Source organism: Ptychodera flava, chromosome 14 (assembly GCF_041260155.1).
Source record: "Ptychodera flava strain L36383 chromosome 14, AS_Pfla_20210202, whole genome shotgun sequence".
NCBI classification, from domain to species: Eukaryota; Metazoa; Hemichordata; class Enteropneusta; family Ptychoderidae; genus Ptychodera; species Ptychodera flava.
Genome location: NC_091941.1, coordinates 19400888 through 19425862, shown reverse-complemented (window position 1 = coordinate 19425862; position 24975 = coordinate 19400888). Strand labels below are relative to the sequence as shown.

Sequence of the window (24975 nt, the reverse complement as noted above, 5' to 3'; positions counted from 1 at the left end):
GATTTCATCATTATTTCAATAAATATCATTTAGTTCATCTATAGAAACCTGTATACCAAATTTCAAAACTATCAGATTAGTAGTTTTGGAAATACACATTTTTTGACCAAAAATGGCAAAAGTTGCCCCAAAAATACAAAATTACAGATTTCATCAGAAATTCAATATATATTACTTGGCTCATCTGTAGAAACCTGTATACCAAATTTCAAAGCTATCAGACCAGTACTTTTTGAGAAACACATTTTTTGACCAAAAATGGCAAAAATTGCCCCAAAATTACAAAATTGCAGATTTCATCATAATTTCAACAATTATCATTAAGGTGATCTGTAGGAACCTGTATACCAAATTGCAAAGCTATCAGATGAGTAGTTTTGGAAATACACATTTTTTGACCAAAATGGAAAAAATTGCCCCAAAAATACAAAATTGCAGATTTCATCATAATTTCAATAAATATCATTGAGTTTATCGATGGGAACCTGTATACCAAATTTCAAAGCTATCAGATGAGTAGTTTTGGAAATACACATTTTTTGACCAAAAATGGCAAAAATTACCTCAAAAATGCAAATTTGCATATTTCTGCACAATTTGAACAAATCTGAAATAAATCATCCCCAGAGACATATGTACCAAATATCAAAGCTATCCGACTGGTAGTTTTGAAGAAGAAGATTTTTAAATATTTTTTTACCAAAAATGACAAAATTGCCTTAAAAATACAAATATGCAAATTTCATCACGATTTGAACAAATCTGACTGAAGTCACCCTAAGTAAACTGTACATCAAATTTCAAAGCAATCGGACGAGTGGTTTCAGAGAAGAAGATTTTTTTACCAAAAACACCAAAAATTGCCCCAAAAATACAAATATGCAAATTTCACCACAATTTGTACAAACTTAAGTGAGGTCACCCCAAGTGAACTGCATATAAAATTTCAAAGCAATTGGACTTGCAGTTTCAGAGGAGAAGGCAATTGTTGACGGACGACGACGGACGACGACGACGGACGACGACAGACGACGACGGAAAATCAACCTATTTGATAAGCTCCGTGTCGCTGACAGCGGAGCTAAAAAACCAGCCAGTGACTTTGTCATATCTTAAGAGCGTCTCTCTGGTTCTGTTGAGTACGTTGTGGGTCTAAATCTCACCGACAATTTGATTACAATGTTATAAATCATCTGCATCTCCCTAATCAAGCAATATTTTGGGTTCAGATTATTTAACCAGACCGCACAATTACATTTATGAGGACAACAGAATATATGTACGAGTGGCTACATGACTTTTTCCTAGGACATTTGTATGGGTTAGGGTTGCCTGTATGAGTTATGTAAACTGTTCAGAACTTCAGAGTACAATCACTTATCCTGCTTGGAATCAGCACAGACCGTGAAGTTCAATCATCATCACAGTATAGCAACTAACACTTTGGAGAAAATTACATCATTTCTACACTGTTATATACCCTGGTATATGGCTGCAGTCACACAACCTCTCTGAAATTTTACTTCGTTTCTTTGAACAAAGTATTCAAAAAACATGAAACGACAGAGTTCAATGACTGACCGTCCAAGAAGTAGTATTTGATGAAATGAAATGATTCAGTATCAGTGTGATGGGAGCTTTCACATTATCCAGTATTGTTTCGGAAATTACAAAAGTACTATGGGTTGTTTGATATTTCGACCTCAGAGTAAGAAAGTCAGAACCACGGAGTAATTTGAGCTGTACCTGATACATTCCATAGATGTTGTGAATATCCCTATGCTCCCAGCCACCAAAATGTTTGGCGTCCTTGTGCATGGTGACCTCTGGTCCATTGAACACGGACGGTTCGTTCATGTCATTCCAGGTGAACAGGGTCAAAGTTGAACCCTCGTATTGATCCAGGGAGAGCTTACTGGCCCACCAGTCACGGATGGCAGGGTTGAGAAAGTCCAGCCAAGCAGACGTACCTTGAAAAAATTGGAATGATTATGATAGAAAATGGGAAGAGTAGAGACTGGAATCATCATGCCTTGTTACATGTACTGATGATTTTTTCATCAGCTCTCTAGCCATTCCATCCACTTGTATCCATACACATGTCTCACAAGTATGTCATAAAACAATGCCATGAGACTTCATCTGCAGCTAAAAGTATTTTCGCTTTTAACTATGTAGAATACAGAAACATTAAGTTCCAGATAGGAGATAAAGATTATAGGGGTCCAAACATAATGTTCTGCAGAATATCTATTCAAGTTGTAATGTTTAGGCACCATATTGCGGCCAAAGATTCATGCAGTTCGTAAAATACATTTAAAGAACAGGACTACAATGTGTTATTAAAAGAGCCTCACTAACTTTTTCATTTCATATCCCAGTGGACTGTTCTAATCCAGGGTCGACAAACTTAAAGTCACCAAAACTCCAGGACTTTAAACTAAAGGAGTTTTTGGTCAATTTTCAAGGACTTGTTAAGGTCCAAAATACCATTTTCCAGATATTATTTTGAAAATCTATAATTTTTATACATCATGTTACACATTTTTAACGACATCACAGCTGATCATGATGTCATTTTTGAAAATTGTGGGTGGATTATCAATTTTCAAGGCCTTTCCACGACTGAATTTCATTTTTCAGGCCTTTTCCAGAACTTTTCAGGAGGCTTTAAAATTCGAGGACTTTCAAGGAGCATGCAGTCCCTGCAATCATGTCATACACAATACAGGTAACCCTAATTGCTGGAATGAACATGGGGCTAAAGAACTCACCAGGCCAGCACCATCCTTCGTAATCATTGCCGTCTTTGTTCTTGACAAAGTAATCCAAACCCTTGGCCTCTTTGTAAATGTGATAACCATCTTCCTTTTTGATGTGTGGATCAATTATGGTAACCATCTGGCAATTCGCAACACACAAAACATCTACAATTATAATAAACCACTCCAAAGAAACTGAAAATCTCACAATTTCCCTGCAGTTTTCCTGGGGGTCTCAAATACGATTTCACACCAGAGTTTGTATATGTGTGGTTAATGTATAGTGTGCAGGACACCAAATGTTGCAAAAAAATAATTAGAATTCATATTATTCAGCAGTGCGGACCATTTTCACAACTTGCAAGTGATTATTCAACTTTCTGGGTTTTGAGAGTAAAAAAAGGCTGGTTAAACATATTTTAGAGACAAAACATTAAATGCTAAATGCAGCAGTTAAGTACAAAGTGGCTAGCTTTCGAAACATTGACTAATTTAGACAATTCACTTTTAACACATAGTGTAAAGAAAGATCATGTACGATGAGTGCAAAGTAAGGCCTGCATCAACTTTTAAATTGCAAAAATAACAGCTTTCCCACCTTCCTGCTCTTTGACGCTAAATTATTCAGCATATCAAGTGGAGTGGGAAACTTTGTCTTGTCCCAAGTCATGTATCTGTGTGCAAAGATGGAAAAAAGATACTGTTCATGTTGTATAAAGTTACCAGAGAACTGCGCCTCCAATGTCTGAGAAAATAAGTGAATGTTATAATTTCAGGAGTATCAATTGCTTGACACACACATACACACACACATACACACATATATACCAGTATATACAAACATATGTGTGTGTGCACGCACATGTGTATGCGTGTATATATATATATAATGGATTTTTTCTATTACTGAGTGAAACAGGAGCAACTCTTTAACACAATTTATTTCCGAAACATAAGAAGTTATGGTCGACTGAACTTTAAAGGCAACTTGAGATATACATTACATGGGTCAGAGAAGGGCACTGCTCAAAGATTTGCTGGTAAATACATGTATCATCTTTCAATAGTGGACAAAAATTAACTGATTTAAATGGGAATTGATGTGAATTTTAGATGTTTTCAATTGTTACAACAAATAATGGAATAAGCGAAGATCTGCATTGCTAATCAAGTGTAAAATAATTTGAAAAATGCCATCGCTTACTTTTTGCCCTCGGTGTGTTCAATATCAAGCCAGAGAACATCATAGGGGATGTCATACTCATCAAACTTGGAATCCACACTGAAATATACAAATAATCAATATTCAAAATTAGTTATTATTGTAATAACTAAAATTCACTAACCTTTTCATTGTGTAAAACAAAGCTTTGGGAACAAATGTCATTTTGTGACTTATTCATGTAATGCCCAATATTAAAAATTCTGTGTTGGATAAAAACCAATTGCAAAGAAAACATACAACTACTGTTTCAACATTAGGGACACTCAAAATCAGACACTACATGCCCACGTGTTTGAAGTGTCATCAAAAAACATTGCCTGAGAGCTTAGTACAATTTCATTTACAAGTATCTGACAATGTTAGCATCCAGCACTAACAGGTGAACTTTGACAGTATCTAGGGATGGAGATTTATCAAATCTGATACTTTAACTTGATTTAGCCTTGAAGCAATCAGTAGGACAACAGGTGGGAAAGTAAATTTATTGGCCAGAAGTACTTACGTCTTGACGTCTGTTTCATCATTGTAATTCCATCTGCATTGGTGATATGCAATGGAGAAAAGCTGGAAACAGAAAAATATTGAGCAATATCAACATTTGTTAGAATTTTGATACAGATTTTGCAATACTAGTACATTTATCCTTTTGAACTCTGACCCCTAGTGACCTAGCTATGATATATTATGCAGGCAACTACCTCAAACTGACCTCTTGTGACCTATGACATCATCATGCAGGCAATACTTCAAACAGCACTCCAAACAAGGTTCAAATGCCATCGGTCATTCAAGAAGCCTGTTTCCATTCACTAATATCTGGCACAACGGTATTTGAGAAATTTTCACAATTTTCAACATTCTCAACTTTCATTACTGCAACTGTTACACTTGGGTGTAAAATTTACATAACACAAGTTTGTAATATCTAAGTCATATTTCAAATAACCAAAAGGCCATACAGTCTTGATGCTGGAAGTTTATTTCACGATAGTGTTTCCTTTAGCAGATGAGAAAGGTTGATTGAGAAAGAGGTAATTGTGAGAGAGACATGTAAAAGAAAGAGAAAGACAGAGATTCGACTAATTCAACACTGACTAGGAAAGCCTGAATTCAGTCAAATATTATGATCCAAGACTGTTAATGTATGTAAGCTTGTCGACAAAAATATAATGCACTCACTGGAGGTAGAGCAGTTGTTCCTGTCAAGCTTGCATACTGTTTGAAAACATCGCTTGGTGTTGGCCCCAACAATACAAATGTGTCTATGATACCGCTCTCTGAAATCCAGCGTGTGTCTGTTTGTGGGCTATCTCCTCCACCGGCAGCATAATCCATAAGCTTGTTAAACATGTTCTGTGGAGGAAAATATTGCATGAAATAGAAAACCAGGTTATTGCACATGTAAACAGATCACAGGTACCAGTAGAATGAAAAGGAAAGTGATAAAGTTCCCTGCATTTGGTGATCTGGTGCAGCACACACTAAAACAGATACAGACACAAACATATTTACATACAAACAGACCCTGGATAGTTACCACCTATTGCCTCGTTTGTCATATTTATTTACCATAACTTGAAGCTAAAAATATATATCTCAAACAACCATATATTTGGCTAAACTTTCACCGTCTTACATTATCGTGCTTTACAACACAAGTTTGTCTGTAAGATTGTTGATCTATGACAAGGATTTTTACTAACTTTTTGCATATTGAGCCAATCACTCACCTTGCTTGCAGTGTTGGAAGTGATGTCAATCCATGTCTCTGCTGCATTCATCCAAAACAAACCCATCGTTCTCTTGGCACTGTAATAAACATAAACAATGTCAAAACTGGAACACCATTATCATTATCACAGATCAAAACTGCTTGTATTACTTCAGCTGAATGCAAATTTCACTTCTGTCTATTCCATTTTCTGGAGATGAAAATCAACATGGTTGAGTGGTTTTCAAGAAATTCACAGGAATCAATGAGGTTTTCATTCTGCCCATCATAGGGTTATGTCTTTATAATTTCTTTGTGGTCACAGAAACTTCCAGTAAAGTTCCGGTGACTAAATTCATCAAGAAATATGCTTCCAGCCTTCCTGTTTATGGACATCAAATGATGAACAACACTTACTTGTGAGCCAGCATGTACGGAACAGATCCATACAAAGCCATTGGGTTGTGTAGATCATACTCAAATACATCAAGGTTGTACAAGCGGTACGGATCAGTGTTCCTGGATAAACAATTGGAATCAAAACTTTATTAATGTTATGCAATAAACCACCTTTTTTTTGCCTAATTCTCTGGTAGTTTTAGAGTCAAATGGAAAATTTCAAACCAGTACTTTCCTTTAAGTTTGATGGTACGAATATTCAGAATTTTTAATAGAACACTATCAGGTACATTCTATGCTTATCATACATAGTGAATTTGATCCGTACCCTAAAGATTCACAAACATAAAAATCACCTCATTTCATACATGATAGCATAGACATCAGTAAAAAAAGCTCAACCGAGGCAACTGCCTTCAAAAAAGTCAAACTCTTTCTTGGGAAACTTCCATAAAAATTCTCAAACACTAAATTAAATCAATTATATTCATAATACTCACGTAGTTGTCTTCAAAGCCAGTGTATCAGCATGCTCTGGGATGCCATAGACATGGTCAAAATTTACGAAGGAGAAATCTAACGATATTGACTCTGGGCCTGGATGACAAAAATATAACAATAGCTCGTAAATTATTAACAGAGCATCACCTACTTTATCATAACATACTATAATAGCACCAAAGCCGAAGAAACCTTCATAAAGCTGGATAAAAATCACCTAGTTTACACAATAGATGTCAGTCGCTCTTTGTACTATCATTTTCATGAAACAAAACTGCTGCAGCGGGTAGACCTTTCTCAGAATGAGTGTTTCCTTGTTGATGCACATACCATTTGGTTTGCTGTCGTGGTGGGTTTTGAATTTTTCTTCCCAAAGATCTGGGTCTTCTGCTGGTGCAGCAGCAGCAGCTTTCTCTTCCTCCTTCTTCTTAATTTCTTCTTGTAACAACCGCTCTTCATCATCTTCATCATCTTCTTCATCACCAGCATCTTCAACCTCCTGAAGATGTGGAAAAATTCACTTCTGAGTAAATCTACTTTGCCATGACACAGATATCAATACATGACATTGAAATCTACCTGATCAATACATCGTGACTGAAGTTACCATTCTCAACCTGAGCAATACTTGATTTTCCAGGCAAATTTGCCAAATTCTTCCGCATCAGAGAAGCTGTAGGCGACATTCATCATGCTTCATTGTCAGCTATGAAATCTCCTTAACCCTTTTTTTATTGTAGATGTGATAATAACTCTGGTAGATGAAAACGTGAAAAATTTGAAATGTGCTGACACAACTGTTTAACCTAAGTTACATAAAACTTTTTGCAAATTATTTGTCACATATGCATTCTTTCAAGCAACAAGAGCTCTACCCATCTGGCAAATGAAAGATTGATTTAAAAAACTTCATCAATCCAAAAGATGCATGGTAAAACTACACAGTTGCACAGTGCACACACTTTATAGTAACATGGATCATATCAAGACTAACCTCTTCATTTTCAGCTTCTTCTTCTTCCTTCTCCTCAACTGGAGGGTTGTTTCTGTCATTTTAGAACCAGAAAATATGTGCTTGTCACTTACAAGAAATCATATCCAGCACATAATTCATGTACAAAAAATATCTGCCTACAATATACATATCCAGCACGGACTTGAAGTGCAGATAAATGTAAGACAAGAATTATACATTCCATGACGAGAAAGCAGATTTTATTTCATTGTGTGTAATCCATTGATATTACTATTCTCTGCGCAATAGGTACCATTATAATTAATACTGTCTTTCAATTTATGTATGACCAGCACCAGATAATTGGATGGCAGACATGCTTCACCGAGTGCAGGGGTTTTTTTTTGTATAATTCATAAATGGCAGCACGAATAGAAGACAAATTGAAGCAGTGAGTATTATCATTGCAAGCTTGTAGACGTGTCTATGTGTGTCAATTTTTTGAGCGCAATGAACAACCAGCAACATTCTCCTGTATCTGTGTTCTGTGGCTTGCCCATCTCACTATGATCTAACGCCGACACTGCATATCAAATTTATTTGATTAATGAGCGTAACAGAGTGATGAATACAAATGTGAAATATGTGAACTGTTTCGGCACCAATCAATCTGCTATCATGAAATTTACTTTTCGTATTACAGGGCCTGCATGTGTCTGCCGACGACTGGCTTTCTGACAGCATGAGACGCTACATGTTCACTGAGTTTCCTACATGTAAAATCATGTTTTTCCATCAATAAAATTAATTTTCAAGTGATTACAGGGTTAAGCTATTTTAATCTGGAATATCAATAATAATTGAATTCATGTATTGAATGTGAGCTATATTATAGTGTTCTTCTCAGAATTTTTCCACTATCTAAACAACTTTGTTGAATAAAATTTGAAATCGGAAAGTTTTGAATGCCGAAACACACAAGCAGAATTGATTCTTTGTGTTTTCCATTGAACTCTGAAATGCCTTAACCCTTTTACCACTATTGTTTGTAACCAATCCTATTGTTCACAATGGTAAAGTTGAATTGGGTGAAAGGGTTAATCCTTTGAATGCCATAATTTTTCCCACCAAAATTTCAGTGCAACATTTCACCAATTTTTGTGAATTTTTCTGTAATTTCTTTGATAATTTTGAACCAAATGGACATCACATTTCATCAGCTACTCAGTTTTTTATCAAAAATTTGGCAAAAATTTGAAAAAATTGACTGAAGTACATTTTTAAGGCGACAAAAACTGACTTTGGCGCTCAAAGGGTTAATCTTCTCTAAAATGAATCTGCTGTATTTCTTGTCACATTTGACTGTTCTCCTTCAAAACTGCAAATGCTGCAGTATCAATCCAGTAGAATAAAAGAACAAGATTGCCGATTGAAAATTAAAAATTAAACACTACGGCAAACTGCTACGACAGTGGGTCATGGTACATGCATATAAATTGATCAATACAAATAAGTGATAGCTGTTCATTAAAGTTCACTATTACCCATTTTATTGATGACTAGTTCTCAGAATTTTCAGCAACGTTCAAACACACCTGCAGGCACAAGGCTTAAAGGCTTAAGTAGCGAAATGATGTAGAAACAGCCATGGCGTAGCAAAAAATAAAGTACACGACCATTTGTGTCAGAATTTTTGTGCTGAAGTGTAATTGCACCAACTTCAGATGTTAGACTTTCTGCAGTGTATTGCAGTCAGAGTTCAAAGTTCCTATGACCAGTCTTACAAACTGAGCAGGACCAAAAAATGCTTTTAGAGTTTGTACAAAGCTCCATCACTCATGAAGCTTATTTGTTATATGAAGTTTCTACATCAAGATAGCTACCTGCTTAACTTGGCAGACCCCCCCAACACATAGACACATCCGCTATGAGTGGAAGAGCCTAAATTACAGCTTTCCACTCACCTTCCAGGCATAAATGTGTTTACAATGGAGGACACTGCCGAATTCAACGCGTTTCCAATTTTTGTCATCAGTCTGACCACGGTAAAACGAGAAAGCAATACAAAGAAGTTTTTATTCTGTAGTTGACACAAAATTATATATGGGACTATTTAACATTTTTATCACTTAACTTAAAATACTGACAACAATGCCGGAAACAATATCATTCCAGCAAAAAGTCAATGGCAGGGTTCTACAATATTCTACAATCCAATAGTGTATTACTGAGCCTAATTGAATATTTGATAAATTTAGTGTCAGGTGCCTAAGTGAAGAATCTTGGAAACTTTGACGTTGTTTTAATGATACAGCATGTCATGAATACCCACCCCCCCTCCCGCAGTTTATCTAACCATTTATTGCATCAAGTTTGTGCGAGTAGGAATTCTGCACATCACATATGCATTAGGTGATTAAATGACATTTTACAATACTACTAGCTCCCATGGTCTAGACTATAAAAATGCACCACAAAAATGTGCACTAGGACAGTACACTAGCAAGACACTGTTGTACATTTATTTGAAAATATCCTAATATCTCAATCCTGACCATGGAATGGCATCGTAAACTGTTATTTTATCACCCTGTACATATTTCATTTCCGTTTGCAAACAGACATTTCTTCATGCATCAGGTAGTTTAATCATCAATAATTGATAAGACAAAAACTTGTGTTCTGCCCACACATTATTACATTGTGCAACGATCCCACAATGCACCATACCAGTGTCAGTGCACATAGTGCTAGTGCGGTGAGGGTGCCTAGTCTACTGCCCTCTATGGTAGGTTTCAGGTCAAGATTCTCATGAATAAATTTTGTTCACAGCAGAACACAGAACTTACAAAGCCATTTTTGTTCAAGACGATACATGAATTGTGGTAATCTTCAATGGTGTCACATTTGATTAAATAGAGCATAGCCCACCTATCATACCATATTCTTTATAATGGCAATCATCAATGCGGAACGCATTTTCTTCATTGAACACAAATTAGGAGTGTTGGGGACAATGTCAAAAGATTGATATAAGATAAAATATTAATTTTTTAACTTTGGGATGGGGTTTAAACCCCAAAAGAGTTTTCTATCTGACAGAAACATTATAACGATACATTATAACACAGTTTTTGAATGAAATAAAGGTGTTTTTCATTTGAATGATGTTGTCTTTTGTAATATCACCCATCCTGAGTATGTTTAAGTATGAGTGGAAGTATCACAGTAAGGAACTAATGGGAACCTCTGATCAACATTCAACAATTAAGTTTCATGGGGGTGTGTGCCAAACTTAAAGAACTAAGTTTTTTATCAGATATTGAACTTTTGATGTCGCCCCTTAGTGCACTCAAAATTATATTTACTCTTGACATGTGTAAGTTCTTGTATAGTGCTTGAGTTGCATTATTTGACATGGTTCAATTACTAGAAGATCATCGTAGGAAAATGGACATGATTGTGCACAGTGTACCTTTGACAAAGCTACTGGACTAAACATGGAGCTTTTCATTAATGTCATTCATCACAACTTCATAAAAATGACTGACAAACCTTGGGGACTTCTCCCTGATATGTTCAAAGGAAAGGAGCCCTCTGGAGTTGACACTCAGCACCAGTTCATTGTTCTCCATGAAGTCCATCCTGAACGGCTTGGCAGTGAGTAATACTTTTGATTTACCGCTGTCACCGAGATTAAACTCTACAGAATTGGCATCTTCTTTTCCTTTTATCAGACTGGTGAATGAGGGAAAGTAAAAGCATGAAAATATCTATCATTAGAAATAATTACATACAAAAATGTCATCTAGTTGACAATTACAGTGTTTTAGCCTTGTACAATATCTACTGTAATCTTACAATCAAAGTCTCAATTTAAAGACCTTTGGAACATACATGTGCACACACTGACAGATATAAACACTAATGATAAAAAAAAAAATTGGTTACTGAAAACTACACAGAGTGTAAATATGAGAGTGGACTAGAGTAGTTTCTGTAGTAAAAAAACTGAACTTTACCATGTGTATCAACATAACTACAACAGTTAGGCAGTATAAATTGACAGCCCTACGTACAATACACTCTTTATGATAAAACTTGTCTAGAAATCTCCAGTGTCTCAGACCAGTTGAGTCACAATTTCACAAGCATAAGTATAAAATTCAAAACAAGTCATTGACAATGACATAGTCCCCACTTGTAATAGGAGTATTAGTCTTGATGGGGCAGGGAAACGAGGTCATTAAGAAGTATCACTGGAGTGTATATGTTCAGATCTATGGACACATAGGTCTATGTCATTGTTCCCAATTTGAAACAAGAGGCATGTCTAAGTATCACTGGAGTGTATATGTTTGGTTATGGTTCTAAATCGGGAAAAAAGATCAGACCTCTGGCTGTATTGGCCAGCCAAGAAATACATATGTGCATAATAAATGAGGTACAAGATGTGACATCTTAAGGACTATTATCCTAACAAAATTGAAGCGTAAAGAACTTGTGGTTACTGAGTTATGCATATATATGCATATTCAAGATCAAAGGTCATCAAGGTCACAAGACATTTTGAAAAAAAAACGTTGTATTGCTAATTAATCCATATATGCAAAAATTCAGACCTCTAGCTCTATTGGCTTGCCCACAATTATATGGGCATAATTAAGGAGGTAAAGCATGTGTTGTCATAAGGTCTCCCATCCTACTAAATATAAAGGACATAGCACTTGTGGTTACTTATTTATTGACATAATCGTGTATTTTAGGTAAAAGGTTATCGAGGTCAAATGACATTTTGTCAAAAAATTTCTATGCTATAGTCTATCCCTAAATACTAAAAATCATACATTTAACTCTATTGGCTTGCTCAAAATTAGATATGCACATAATTAATGAGGTACAATATGTGGCGTCATAAGGTGTCCCATCATACCAAATATGAAGGGTGTAGCACTTGTGGTTCCTGAGTTATGGACAAATATGTATATTTGAGGCACCGAGGTCATGTGACATTTTGTCAAAAAAATTGTATTGCTAAGTTATCCCTACATTCCAAAAATCAGACCTCTAGCTCTATTGGCTCGCTCAAAATTAGATATGTGCATAATTAATGAGGTACAATATGTGGCGTCATAAGGTGTCCCCTCATACCAAATATGAAGGGTGTAGCACTTGTGGTTACTGAGTTATGGACAAATATGTATATTTGAGGTCAAGAGTCACCAAGGTCACATGACATTTTGTCAAAAAAATTGTATTGCTCAGTTATCCCTATATACCAAAAATCAGACCTCTAGCTCTATTGGCTCGCTCAAAATTAGATATGCACATAATTAATGAGGTACAATATGTGGCGTCATAAGGTGTCCCATCATACCAAATATGAAGGGTGTAGCACTTATGGTTACTGAGTTTTGGACAAATATGTATATTTGAGGTCAAAGGTCGTTGAGGTCACATGACATTTTTTCAAAATAATTGTATTGCTAAGTTATCCCTATATACCAAAAATCAGACCTCTAGCTCTATTGGCTCGCTCAAAATTAGATATGCGCATAATTAATGAGGTACAATATGTGGCGTCATAAGGTGTCCTATCATACCAAATATGAAGGGTGTAGCACTTGTGGTTACTGAGTTTTGGACAAATATGTATATTTGAGGTCAAAGGTCGTTGAGGTCACATGACATTTTTCAAAAATTGTATTGCTAAGTTATCCCTATATACCAAAAATCAGACCTCTAGCTCTATTGGCTCGCTCAAAATTAGATATGCACATAATTAATGAGGTACAATATGTGGCGTCATAGGGTGTCCCATCATACCAAATATGAAGGGTGTAGCACTTGTGGTTACTGAGTTATGGACAAATATGTATATTTGAGGTCAAAGGTCACCAAGGTCACGTGACATTTTGTCAAAGTGTCTGAGATATCTGCGTGAACGGATGGACTCACATCGATGGACTCACGGACTGACATGACCCAATCTATGAGCCCCCTGGACTTTATCTGTGGGGACTAAAAACTGTGTCACTGCATCCTTTTTGCAATATGAATACGATGAGAAACTAAATTTTTATTTTTCTTGGCCTTATACATGGGAGTCTATGGACTGCCTTATACATGGGAGTCTATGGACTTCCTTATACATGGGAGTCTATGGACTGCCTTATACATGGGAGTCTATGGACTGCCTTATACATGGGAGTCTATGGACTGCCTTATACATGGGAGTCTATGGAGGTGAAAACTAAAAAGTTCTCTAACATGGCCAAATTTGATCGCATTGTGAAACAAATCGACGTGCATCTGTATGAGGTAGGGTACTATCCTTGTACCAAGTTTGAGCGAAATCGCTCCAGGCGTCTCTGAGATATCTGCATGAACGGACGGACGGATGCACGCACGGACGGAAGGACGCACGGACGCACGGACGGATGCACGGACATGACCAAACCTATAAGTCCCCCCCGGACGGTGTCCATGGGGACTAATAACCAATGACAAGAAACCATAGGATTTACTCACCTCTCTAGGGTGAGATTCTAACGTCCTGTCCACTGTCTCTAATCATCATATAACACAAGTCATCGTTGATGACACAGTCCCCACTTGTTTATAATGGGTACTTTGATTACATGTCCTCAGAGAGGATAGAGTCCTCTTCATTAATTAGGTCTGTGATAAAAATACTTTGATACAGATGGTGCTCAATGGCCAAGAATGAGTTCCATGGTGATGAAAACATAAAACCAATGTAGGCCACCATCCTAAAGTTCATAAAATGAGTCAACTAGGAATTAATCAACAGAATGTTGCAAAACATTTTTGCATACAATTCTAACACTTAACAGATTATCACTGGTACCATATTTCATAAAGTTTGATGCAGTATTTACAACACTATGAGATCAACATCTGTATCAAGTTTCATCACATTTAACGTTGTATTAATTTGTGGCTATTAAATTAATTAAAATGACACTGATAAATGTCTTTTTCAATGTTAAAGCAATGTGAGCTTAACATCGGTTAACATCTGTATAAAGTTTCATGAATTTGATGCAGTACATATTTCTTGACATATCAGCCTACTTACGAAACTTCAATAATTGACATGTTACTGCTACATGACGTGAAACAAATTGACAAGCATATGTATGAAATAGGTCAATGTCAACTTTGAATGATACTGGTGGAAATATGTCTGAGTTATGGCTCTGTACATGAAAATATCGTAATAAAATAGCTGCCTAGCAACCATATTGGATCGTATCACATAAAAAATCGACGTACATATGTATGACATAGGTCAATGTCCTTGTACCAACTTTGAATAAAATCAGTTGAGATATGCCTGAGTTATGCCTCTGTTTATGAAAAAATCGTAACAAAATGACCACACAGCAGCCATATTGGATCGTATCACAAAACAAATTGACGTGCATATCTATGACATTGGTCAATGTCCTTGTACCAACTTTGAATAAAATCGGTTGAGATATGCCTGAGTTATGCCTCTGTATATGAAAAAATTGTAATAAAATGGCCGCCTAGCGGCCATATTGGATTGTATCACAAAACAAATCGACGTGCATATCTATGAAATTGGTCAATGCCCTTGTAGCAATTTTGAATAAAATCGGTTGAAACATGTCTGAGTTTTGGCTCTGTACATGAAAAAATCATAATAAAATGGCCGCCTGGCGGCCATATTGGATCGTATCACAAAAAAAATTGACGTGCATATCTATGACATTGGTCAATGTCTTTGTACCAACTTTGAATAAAATAACTTGAAACATGTCTGAGTTATGGCTCTGTACATGAAAAAATCGTAATAAAATGGCCGCCTGGCAGCCATATTGGATCTTATCCCAAAACAATTCGACGTGCATCTGTATGACATTAGTCAATGTCCTTGTACCAACTTTGAATAAAATTGGTTGAAACATGTCTGAGTTATGGCTCTGTACATGAAAAAATCGTAATAAAATGGCCGCCTGGCGGCCATATTGGATCTTATCCCAAAACAATTCGACGTGCATCTGTATGACATATGAAGTAATCCTTGTACCAAGTTTGAATGAAATCGCTTCTTGCATCTCTGAGATATCTGTGTGAACGGACGGACGCACGCACACACGCACGCACGCACGCACGCACGGACGCACGCACGGACATGACCAAACCTATAAGTCCCCCCGGACGGTGTCCGTGGGGACTAATTAGCTTTACATAATGTACACGCTGATCCTACCCATATACACTTATTTCAAGGCTAAGCATCAGCAAATCATGATACCAGTGCTTTTCTCTATGTCAGCTATCTAACACCCCATCTGGATAAAACTTGATAATAAGTGAAAATACTGACCTTGTTTGTTTGGGTTCCTCCATGAGGACATCTTGCACCACGTATCTCGGCTTCAACGGCTCCACCTCATCGATTCGTATCCGAGCTATGTTGTTTTCTATTGATATGAGTTCTAGTTTCAATGCCACATTGTTTTCAGTGTTCAACAACTGCACTGCTGCTTTGCTACCTGTAACTTCCAATGTGTTAAGTTTTGCTACATAGACTGATTCCCCTTCTTCTTGTTTCCTGTTTCGCCTGTTTGTCAAAAAAAAAAAAGGGAAAAAAGCATGAACCACTGCGTTATATAGTATTGCATTTCAGGGTACACTTTCCGATTGAGTTCAAAACAGGAGATTGGCTCCATCTTTCCCGTTTGTTATCACATTTGCCTGCATGGCTTGCAGCCTTCTCGTATCTATGGCCTCATTGTACTTGGTAGCAAAACAGTTTTTGTACAATCCAAGTTTTCATCAACACATGTTGGGCACACATGCAATATTAGTGAGGAACATCTCGACAATTGAGATATACGTAACCCAGAAAGCAGATGAACAGATAAAAATAGTGGCAACATCACTGTTTGCTCCCATATAGTTATCAAAACAAGTTAACAATTGTATGAAACATGGACATACATGTACAGACAGACTGACATCAACAGACTGGCACAGAGTGACATCGTCGTACACCACGCCCTCTTCGGCGAGTCTTATCACCCAACGCCGAAAAGGTAGGTCAGCAGAGCGAAAATTATTGCTCTGGCTCGCGAGAATGCAGAGTGATGACATTGACCCCAAGTGTGCCTTGGCCCATGGAGAGTGATAAAGATATAACAAACAGCTGAATGTTATGATAAAATAGTTATGTATAGGCCTATACAGGCACTGAGAGTGAATATGTTCCTTTTCTACTTCTGTGATAATCTTTCAGACAATCAATCTGCAAGGCAGTTTATGTATTGACAAATATGTTATCTTTTACATGCACACAGTAAACTGTTCTTGATTTTTCATTTACAATATTTGACATGGACTGAAATACATAACATGCAACCAATGTTTACGCTTTGCCCATACACCAGATACATGGAGAAATTTCAACATAAAATCATTACTCAGAAAACCCTATACAGGGAAAAGTAAACATTGTTTTCTTCCAGAACAGCTGGTGCATCCACATCTGGAACAACTTACAAACTTAACCAAGTACACAAGGATGATGACACAAGAGATAAAGTTAAACTGTGGTGAACTTGACTATTCCTTTCAAATCCTTATCTAACTTGACATCTTAAAAAAATACACTGCATGGTTAAAAATACATGGGGTGGACCATTTGATGAGGGATGGTGTCTGGAAGATCAGTGAGGTACATCATCTTTTTTATCCGATCCATTGTACATTCTTTTTTCCCCACTCTCCCACCTTTTCTTTTTATCAAACCTTCTCTGGCTGAATTTTTTATTGGCATTTGTTTGGAATTTTTTCAAAATCTGCAAGGATTTTTTTACCGCATTTCAACACCAAATAAAGTTAACCATATCAAATGCTTACTAAATCAACACATTATATACTCTTAATTCCAGTAGGTATAAAATTACCAAAAAAAATCTTAAAAATATAAAATGAAAGATATCCCAGTAAAACTGACAGTTTCGCAAAGTTGACCCCAAAAATTCAAAATTCCGGATTTCAACTTAATTTCAATCTATCTTATTAACAAAAACCCTAAGAATCAATTTACTAAATATCAAAGCAATCAGACTTATAAATTTTGAGAAACAAATTTTTTGACCAAAAATGAGAAAAATTGCCCCGGAAATACAAAATTGCAGATTTCATCCAAATTTTAAATAGATCTCATTAACATAAACCCTGGGAACCTGTACACTAGATATCAAAGCTACCAGATCACAAGTTTTAGGAGAAAAAATTTTTGACCAAAAAAGGCAAAAATTGCCCCAAAAATAAAAAAAAATTGCCAGTTTCAACATACCTTCAATACATTATATTGGGATTAATCTTAGATACCTGTATACCAAATATCAAAGCTATCAAATCAGTAGTTTTTGGATAAAAATTTTTTTTATCAAAAATTGGGAAAATTGCCCCAAAATTACAAATATGACAATATCAATACAATTTGCACAAGCATGACTGAGGTCATTCTGAGGAACATGAATATGAAGTTTCATAGCAATCAGACGAGCGATTTCAGAGAACAAGATTTTTTGACTAAAAACTGAAAAAATACCCTAAAAATACAAACATGCAAATTTCATCCCAATTTTTGCACATATACTTTAGAATACCTAAAGAAATCTGCATACCAAGTTTCAACCAAATCTGACCACTGCTCACTGAGTTTTAGCCATTTGCAGGATTTTTCCTTTTTTCCCCTCATTTGCATATTTTTGGCACTGACATGTTCATTTGAACAAATTCACATCTCCACCCCTAGGTGCACCTGTACACCAAATACTAAGACAGTAGGTGCTACGGTTTAGGAGTTTTTGATGTGGACGGACATACATACATACATACATACATACATACATACAGACGACATTTTTCCACCTTATACGAAAACCTCCCATTTGCATATATACATATGCATATTATATGGGAGCTAAAAACACACCCTTTGAGCGACCTTGAGTTTCAATGTTTTGAACCTAAATTCTCCAACAACTTAATTGCTGGAGAATGCTACAAACTTCAAACATCAAGTCAGAACACTCTATATTGTAAACATGTTCCTATATATTCAACACTGAAACTACTAAGGGAATAAAATACTATGGCTGTTTACGAATAATGTCAGTGCTCTCTTATTAATATGCAAAAGTAAATATTTGTCCCCAATATGCAAAAGTAAATATTTTGTTCCCAAGTTAAGATTTCATTTTTGGAAATCACGCATGCAAGATCGACAAAAATGCAACTCTGTTGGTAACTGCCAATATTACAAAGAAAAGCTAAGACTACAAGCTACAACCCTAGACAGTAGAGTGGGATGTCTATGCTATAACAACAGCCACACAAGCATCATTTCAACATAACTTGTCCACATTTCAAGCAGCAATGTCCGATGCCATGTGTGTACAGCTATGTTCAGTAACAAACCTGTAATCGCAAAACAGCACTATTTTTTTGCCAGTTTCTGGCTTGCTGTAATAAATGGAACTCACCTACAAAAGCTACTTTGGCCACAGTTTTTAAAATTTCCAACATCAACTGAGTGTACAGCCGACAGCAAAACTGGCAGTAGTATAAGAATCTTCATTGCATATCTGAAAAAACAAGAAGAATTTATTGAAGTTATGAAAATATGCCTTACAATTGGTACTTTTTTTTGATTTTTTTTCCAAATTTACAATTATCCATGTGCAGAATATTCTACTGTTGGGAAACTCTTACACCCTATAACACTAAGCCATGTCGAGCCGACTCTACATTGTTTTGGGTCGTAGTAAAGACAGTAGAGGGGGAAGACAACTGTCTATGGTCACAGTGAGTGTGATAAGGTCTCAGTCAGTGTGATACATCAACGCCAAAGTATTTTAACTGATAATGTGAAACGTGTATGTAGCTTCAGAAGTACAGCTCTACTATGCAACACTGAACACTGTCATCCTACCAATCAAGATTGTAGCTGATCAATGTAAATTCTTACAGTTGTAAATGAAAAGGAAGTAGGATTCTGTTTGTTAGGTTGCGTATACATTCACTGTCCATATCAGTAATCATAACACTGCCACTTTATAAAAACTCCAGCTCACTGTTGCATGTTGTAATGGAGATTCTATCATTGGAGCTGACACATATGATTCCCTTTCACGAAAGAATAACAATGGAGAAGGCATTTGCAAGATAGAAATATTGAAGACGCAGACCTGATGGAAAGCAGGTGGTTGTAAATGTGAAATGCCAACAATGTAAATAATGATACCATCAATTGTTTTAATGAGATTGTTGTAAAACTCAATGTACATGACAAGACCATATGGTTGTATGGCTATTAAATATATGCAATGATCATGTTCCTTATGCTCCAAAGCATTAAAAATAATATTAAATTCTAAAATCAAATGGAATTCCAACTGAATATCACATGTCAAACAAAGATAACTGGGAAGTTTTGGTTTCAAATGAGAAAATATCACATAGATATGAAGATAGTCATGGTTCAGCCTCTAGATAGGAAACATAATTTTTATTTTTTCACACCGAGCATTGCATCGAAAAAGCAACTCCAAAGGCACGCATTAGCAAAGTTTGTATCGACAACAGCTGGCAAGATGACGCCACAAGTGGAGGTGATGAAGCGTTATCAAAAACCATGCAAATGAGGCACCAACTCATTGGCATCTTACAAGCAAGTACAAGGAAATATTATCTTGTTCACATTGGCAACCCAACTGAAATTTGGGCCGACGCAAAATAATTGTCCTTTTGGGATTAAATTTGGTCCGTGTCCACACCTACCGGTACCAGAATTAGGGCCGACGTAACTTTACCTTCCTTTGTGACCTCTGACCTGTCAAAGTTCAAAATGGCGCATTTGAATATGGCATGCTGTTTCTACTGTTCATGATTTTCCTGTGTTTTTACGCACAAGAAGGGCAAATATGACTACCACTCACCCTTTTAATCATCGGAGAGATCTTCACCATTTATTGGATGAGCATATGGTATATATAAGACCGCCGTGGAGAAATAACCAGTGCGCGGCATCTTTGACATGCCTCTCTAGTCTATTACGTGCACTGTGGAATCGAATGACATGGTCTCGTTTGCGGAACAAAGGTTGGTGGGAAGTTCAGCGTACATGGGATGATATTAAAATGTAAAGACTGGATGGAAAACTTTCGATAGGTGTAAACTTTAGTTTCAAACGTCGTTTGTTTTGTGCGAATAGTGTGACTAGTTCAACTTCGATCCATAGCGGAGGCCTGGTCAACTGGGACCAGGGCCGACATAACGTGTCCACACTGGCGATTTGCATCGGACCAAATTTTGCGTCGGCCCTGAGTCGGCCCTGAACCCCCCCTTCTAACCGGGACCAAACTGAGTCGGCCCAGGGCCGACTCAGCGTGTCCACATTGGTTTTTTACGTCGGCCTCGGCCCTGGTCGGGACCTGGGCCGACGCAAAGTCGTCAGTCTGAACGTACTAAATGTGTCAGGCGAGGAGGCCCACACAATGAAATGGAATTCCTCGGAAAATCTGCCAAACATCAAATTGATGAAATTCCAATGGGAATGCTTTGATTCATAAAAGGAACTAAGGCTGGTGTTCAGTTCATGATTATTGTGAACAAAATCATCCATCCTAAAAATATTCGGGGGAGAAGGAAAATGGTATCCTCAGCTACAGGTGGTATGATCTACAACATGCCCTGGGAATACTGGGCCTTCAAGGACTTCCAAACAGCAAGCCTATAAAACTTTTGATTAGCAAAACATCGCTATGACTTGTATGATCACAACCCTTTACCTTTAAGAAATAAATTCATTAGCAAATTTCATTCATTAAAGATTCCACTCCCCCCCCCCCCACAGTGAATGGAACTCTCTATGGATAAATGTATACAGGTTTGAATACTGTTATATCAAGAGGACGACCTGGATTCATATTGATAAAGTGAAATGTTTTGAAAACGTATGTCAAACCTATAAAAATAATTTTAGCTACCAGTCACTATTTGTTTTGCATTTGAATATTTTCTGCTACATTGCTATACAGTCACTATTTGTTTTGCATTTCAATATTTTCTGCTACATTGCTGTGCAGTGACACAATTATATGGAATTGCAATGGCATAGTGTACAGTGAGCATGTCAAACACAATACATAATAGGGCTTAACTTTCAAAAAACGTGTACATACATTGTATATATGCTGCAAAAATTATTCACTTCTCATTTTTGTATGGTCCATATTTGTCTTTTAAAATCAATGCGTTATCTATCTCCAGTGTGACACGTCATTATTATTCAAAAATTTTCAATACAGGTATTGATGGGACTGATGCAATATAATAGCTGGAATTGATACAAAGAACCAAAAACATTTCAGTTTTAGAAAGTATTGGCTCAACAACAGAAACACAGTTCTCTTCAGCTGACATCTTGCCTTGTATGACATGAATCCTGCATCTGTCTTAAAACGAATTTTATTTACTTCTCGTGACAAACTAACTACATGTTACAAAAGTTGATAGGTAACTTCATCCAAAATGGAAACAAAAACGTCACTAGCCTATCCTTATCTACAATGCACTTCCGAATGTCAGCATGTACCTTTAGAAGTATCATTTGAGGGACCAAATTAAGTGATAGAGGTAGCAAGGTTCCAGCTACCTGGTAACCTCATCGCCAGCTAACCAATTATGATGAAAACACTTGAAATAACGGTAAAACTGGTGAATTAATGGTTTCAAGATTATCACCAATAACACTTGTACTTGAGACACTATCTGTTAAACAATCTTTTCAGTCCATTATGCAGCTTACCTTATCAGAAAGTTTCCCGCTTAAGTAACAATTTCAATGAGGAAACCCAACAAAATTAAACACACTTATACTAATATCAAGTGAGAATCTTTTGTACCTGATCATTTGTATTTTGGTTTGTGTAACATTTTATCATCAACATAACATCCAAATCATCCTCATATCCCTGTAAGTCTTGGACCTGATGATTTTTCTCAGGGAGTTTTTCAAAGTTTTAATGAATTTACTTTAGCTGGCTTTGAGTTTTCTCAATTGGCTGATGCCATGAGTGATGGTGTGGCTAGCAGGCTGTTTGTGGCCCTGAGTGGACAGAGGCAGGATATGTCTCCAGTGATGCAACCTTTAGAATTGAGAGAATGTTTTTCTCTGGTAGTCTGAATTGGAACCGCACAGTTGCACATGCAGGTTTAATCTAAGAAAGTTGGAGGCTGTGGTGCATGCTGGTGGCCTTGTAACGCTGACCACGCGCACATCGGTACTCGCACTCGCAGATGGCTGGCATGAAACCAGCAATCCACTTAGCACAAAGTTCTTGCTCGACTTCGATGAAAGTTAGGACAAATAACCCTGAGTCTGACTGCACTCTGTCCATCAAAAATCGGAGGCTGAAAACCGTCAAAGAGCGAGCGTAGACAATGGCTATTTTTGTACATCCATGCGTAGACGACCAGTGATACACATAGTAATTCAAACAGAACCTTGGACTATGGTTCTCTCAGACTGTGGCTCTAATAGTGAATACGTTTTACAACCATGACTAAGGACAAAGCCAACCACAGGGGCGGAAGGTTGTGAGTTTCGCAGTTATGCTTGTTAGAATTTTATAACGGTTTACGCGTTAACTCTTCTTTTGTTCAATCGTGTACCAAGTTACATGTAACTGTCCCGTTCGCCAGGATTATAGAAATCTGAATGTAGTGTTCCGGGCACACGTGAGTGATGGATGGGCTATTGTTATTTGCAAAAAATCGCATGACCCAGGCAGTGATATCTCTGCTGCTATTAAATGCAACACATCCCGGTGTATAATTACATAATATAATACAAAATGGTGATAACAACAATGAAGATCAATAGCGAAACAACATGGCAAGAGAAAGAGTAAAGTGTGAAAGAATAATAATAAGAAATCCACGTCAGACCTTGTACCCGTGGGCGCTGCCATCTTGTCTACCACCCGGATGCCGTCCAGTTCAACGTGAGGCAGGGGCATGATCGGCACCACTTGTAGTAAAATGGCGCCCTCTTTGTCGAGGTGTCAACATCTTGCTCTGTCGAGGTTCCGTGAACAAGCTCAGCCTTATACTTCCGTCTTCCAAAGAGATAAAATAGGTAGAAATTGTAATAACAAGTTTAGGCGTCATATCAAGGGTATGAGGGAAAATAATATTGACAATGATACAACTTGGTTTAAGCTAAAACAGTAAAATGAAAAGGCATTCACATTGATGATTTACTCTACGAATTAATTTGAAAAAGCGCAACATTAGCAAAAATTTGAAGTCCCCTTTTCCTACCGTGCGCCCTACTGACACCAAAATTACCCACAACTTTTAAGACGTCGATTCTCGAGGTGCATGATACCTTAAATGGCATATGTTGAAATGTAAAGCACTTTTGTGAACACATTATAAATGTACAGCCATACATGTATTGATGACAGTTGAAGTTTTTAGTCTACAATTCGAATTCCCAAGATGAGTTCGCATCCAAACTTCAACTAGTATTACTGTAACAGTGACAATGCTATAGGGATTGTCTGCATGAAGTTGAAAAGCTCAAAATTTAGCTGAACTTGAAGTTTAACGTTCAGCATTTATATTGGTAGTAGACTTTGAGCTTACAGTTTGTAATAAGCACAAAGGGAAAAAAATGTAAAACATAAACAACAGTTGCAGATTCTTCGTCACGACATTGCACTTTACAACATAGGAAATTTCATTTTAGTTTTGCCAAATGTTTTCCTTTTAATTTTCTCTTATTCCTGTATGTTTGCATTGATTCGAAGTATATCTTTCGATTTAGAAAGCAAATGTTCATAATTCGTTTATACAATGTGAATATTAATAACACGTGATGTATGGCGTTTTAATTCCTCTAGTTCAACGAATCAGGTTTATATCTTTATATGGGTCCTTCCTTTCAGTACGCGTTTCGTTCGAAGCTCCATCTGCAGTAAAACTACAGGTCTGCAAGGAATGTACAAATTGTTTTATTTTGTTTTTTGGTTTTTTTTACTTTATGGAACACTTTATCACTCATGTCCGAAATCATGCCGTCAGAACTGCTAAGCTTGGGGGAGGGGGGGGGGCTGGAGGAATTCAGGGGGATTCGAAAATTTTGGCTGTAGTAGAGGGGGACTTAAAAGTTCCTACTCTCCTGCTACTGCTTACGGGCAGTGTCACTGTCGTTGCATACCGGCAGTGACAGAGAGAGGCTCCGACTATGAAGTAGCTTACCGTTAATTAGAGTTTGAGTCATTTGACGCTCATGACAGTGAAACATACTTGTACACTCAGGCCAGAGGAGCAACACATGTAGGCT

The 24975-nt window shown here is 36.9% G+C and overlaps 1 protein-coding gene across 2 annotated transcripts in view; it reads right to left on the bottom strand.

The window, feature by feature from the left end:
• The window catches only part of LOC139149652 (neutral alpha-glucosidase AB-like), a 36863-nt gene extending 13181 nt beyond the window's left edge, over positions 1 to 23682 (bottom strand). The window contains exons 1-16 of one of the 2 annotated variants that reach the window (XM_070721498.1): positions 23574 to 23682; positions 19106 to 19207; positions 15934 to 16170; positions 11109 to 11291; positions 9518 to 9589; positions 7593 to 7644; positions 6929 to 7097; positions 6598 to 6694; positions 6116 to 6217; positions 5718 to 5796; positions 5167 to 5340; positions 4490 to 4551; positions 3967 to 4044; positions 3361 to 3436; positions 2775 to 2901; positions 1747 to 1970 (exon numbers count right to left, since the gene is read on the bottom strand). In XM_070721498.1, coding sequence (XP_070577599.1) covers positions 1747 to 1970; positions 2775 to 2901; positions 3361 to 3436; positions 3967 to 4044; positions 4490 to 4551; positions 5167 to 5340; positions 5718 to 5796; positions 6116 to 6217; positions 6598 to 6694; positions 6929 to 7097; positions 7593 to 7644; positions 9518 to 9589; positions 11109 to 11291; positions 15934 to 16170; positions 19106 to 19207; positions 23574 to 23644 — 1905 coding nt within the window. In that variant the 5' untranslated portion in view covers positions 23645 to 23682. The remainder of the gene's footprint in view (positions 1 to 1746; positions 1971 to 2774; positions 2902 to 3360; positions 3437 to 3966; positions 4045 to 4489; positions 4552 to 5166; positions 5341 to 5717; positions 5797 to 6115; positions 6218 to 6597; positions 6695 to 6928; positions 7098 to 7592; positions 7645 to 9517; positions 9590 to 11108; positions 11292 to 15933; positions 16171 to 19105; positions 19208 to 23573) is intronic. The other variant, XM_070721499.1, reaches the window with a different exon arrangement.
• Positions 23683 to 24975: the final 1293 nt, after the last annotated feature.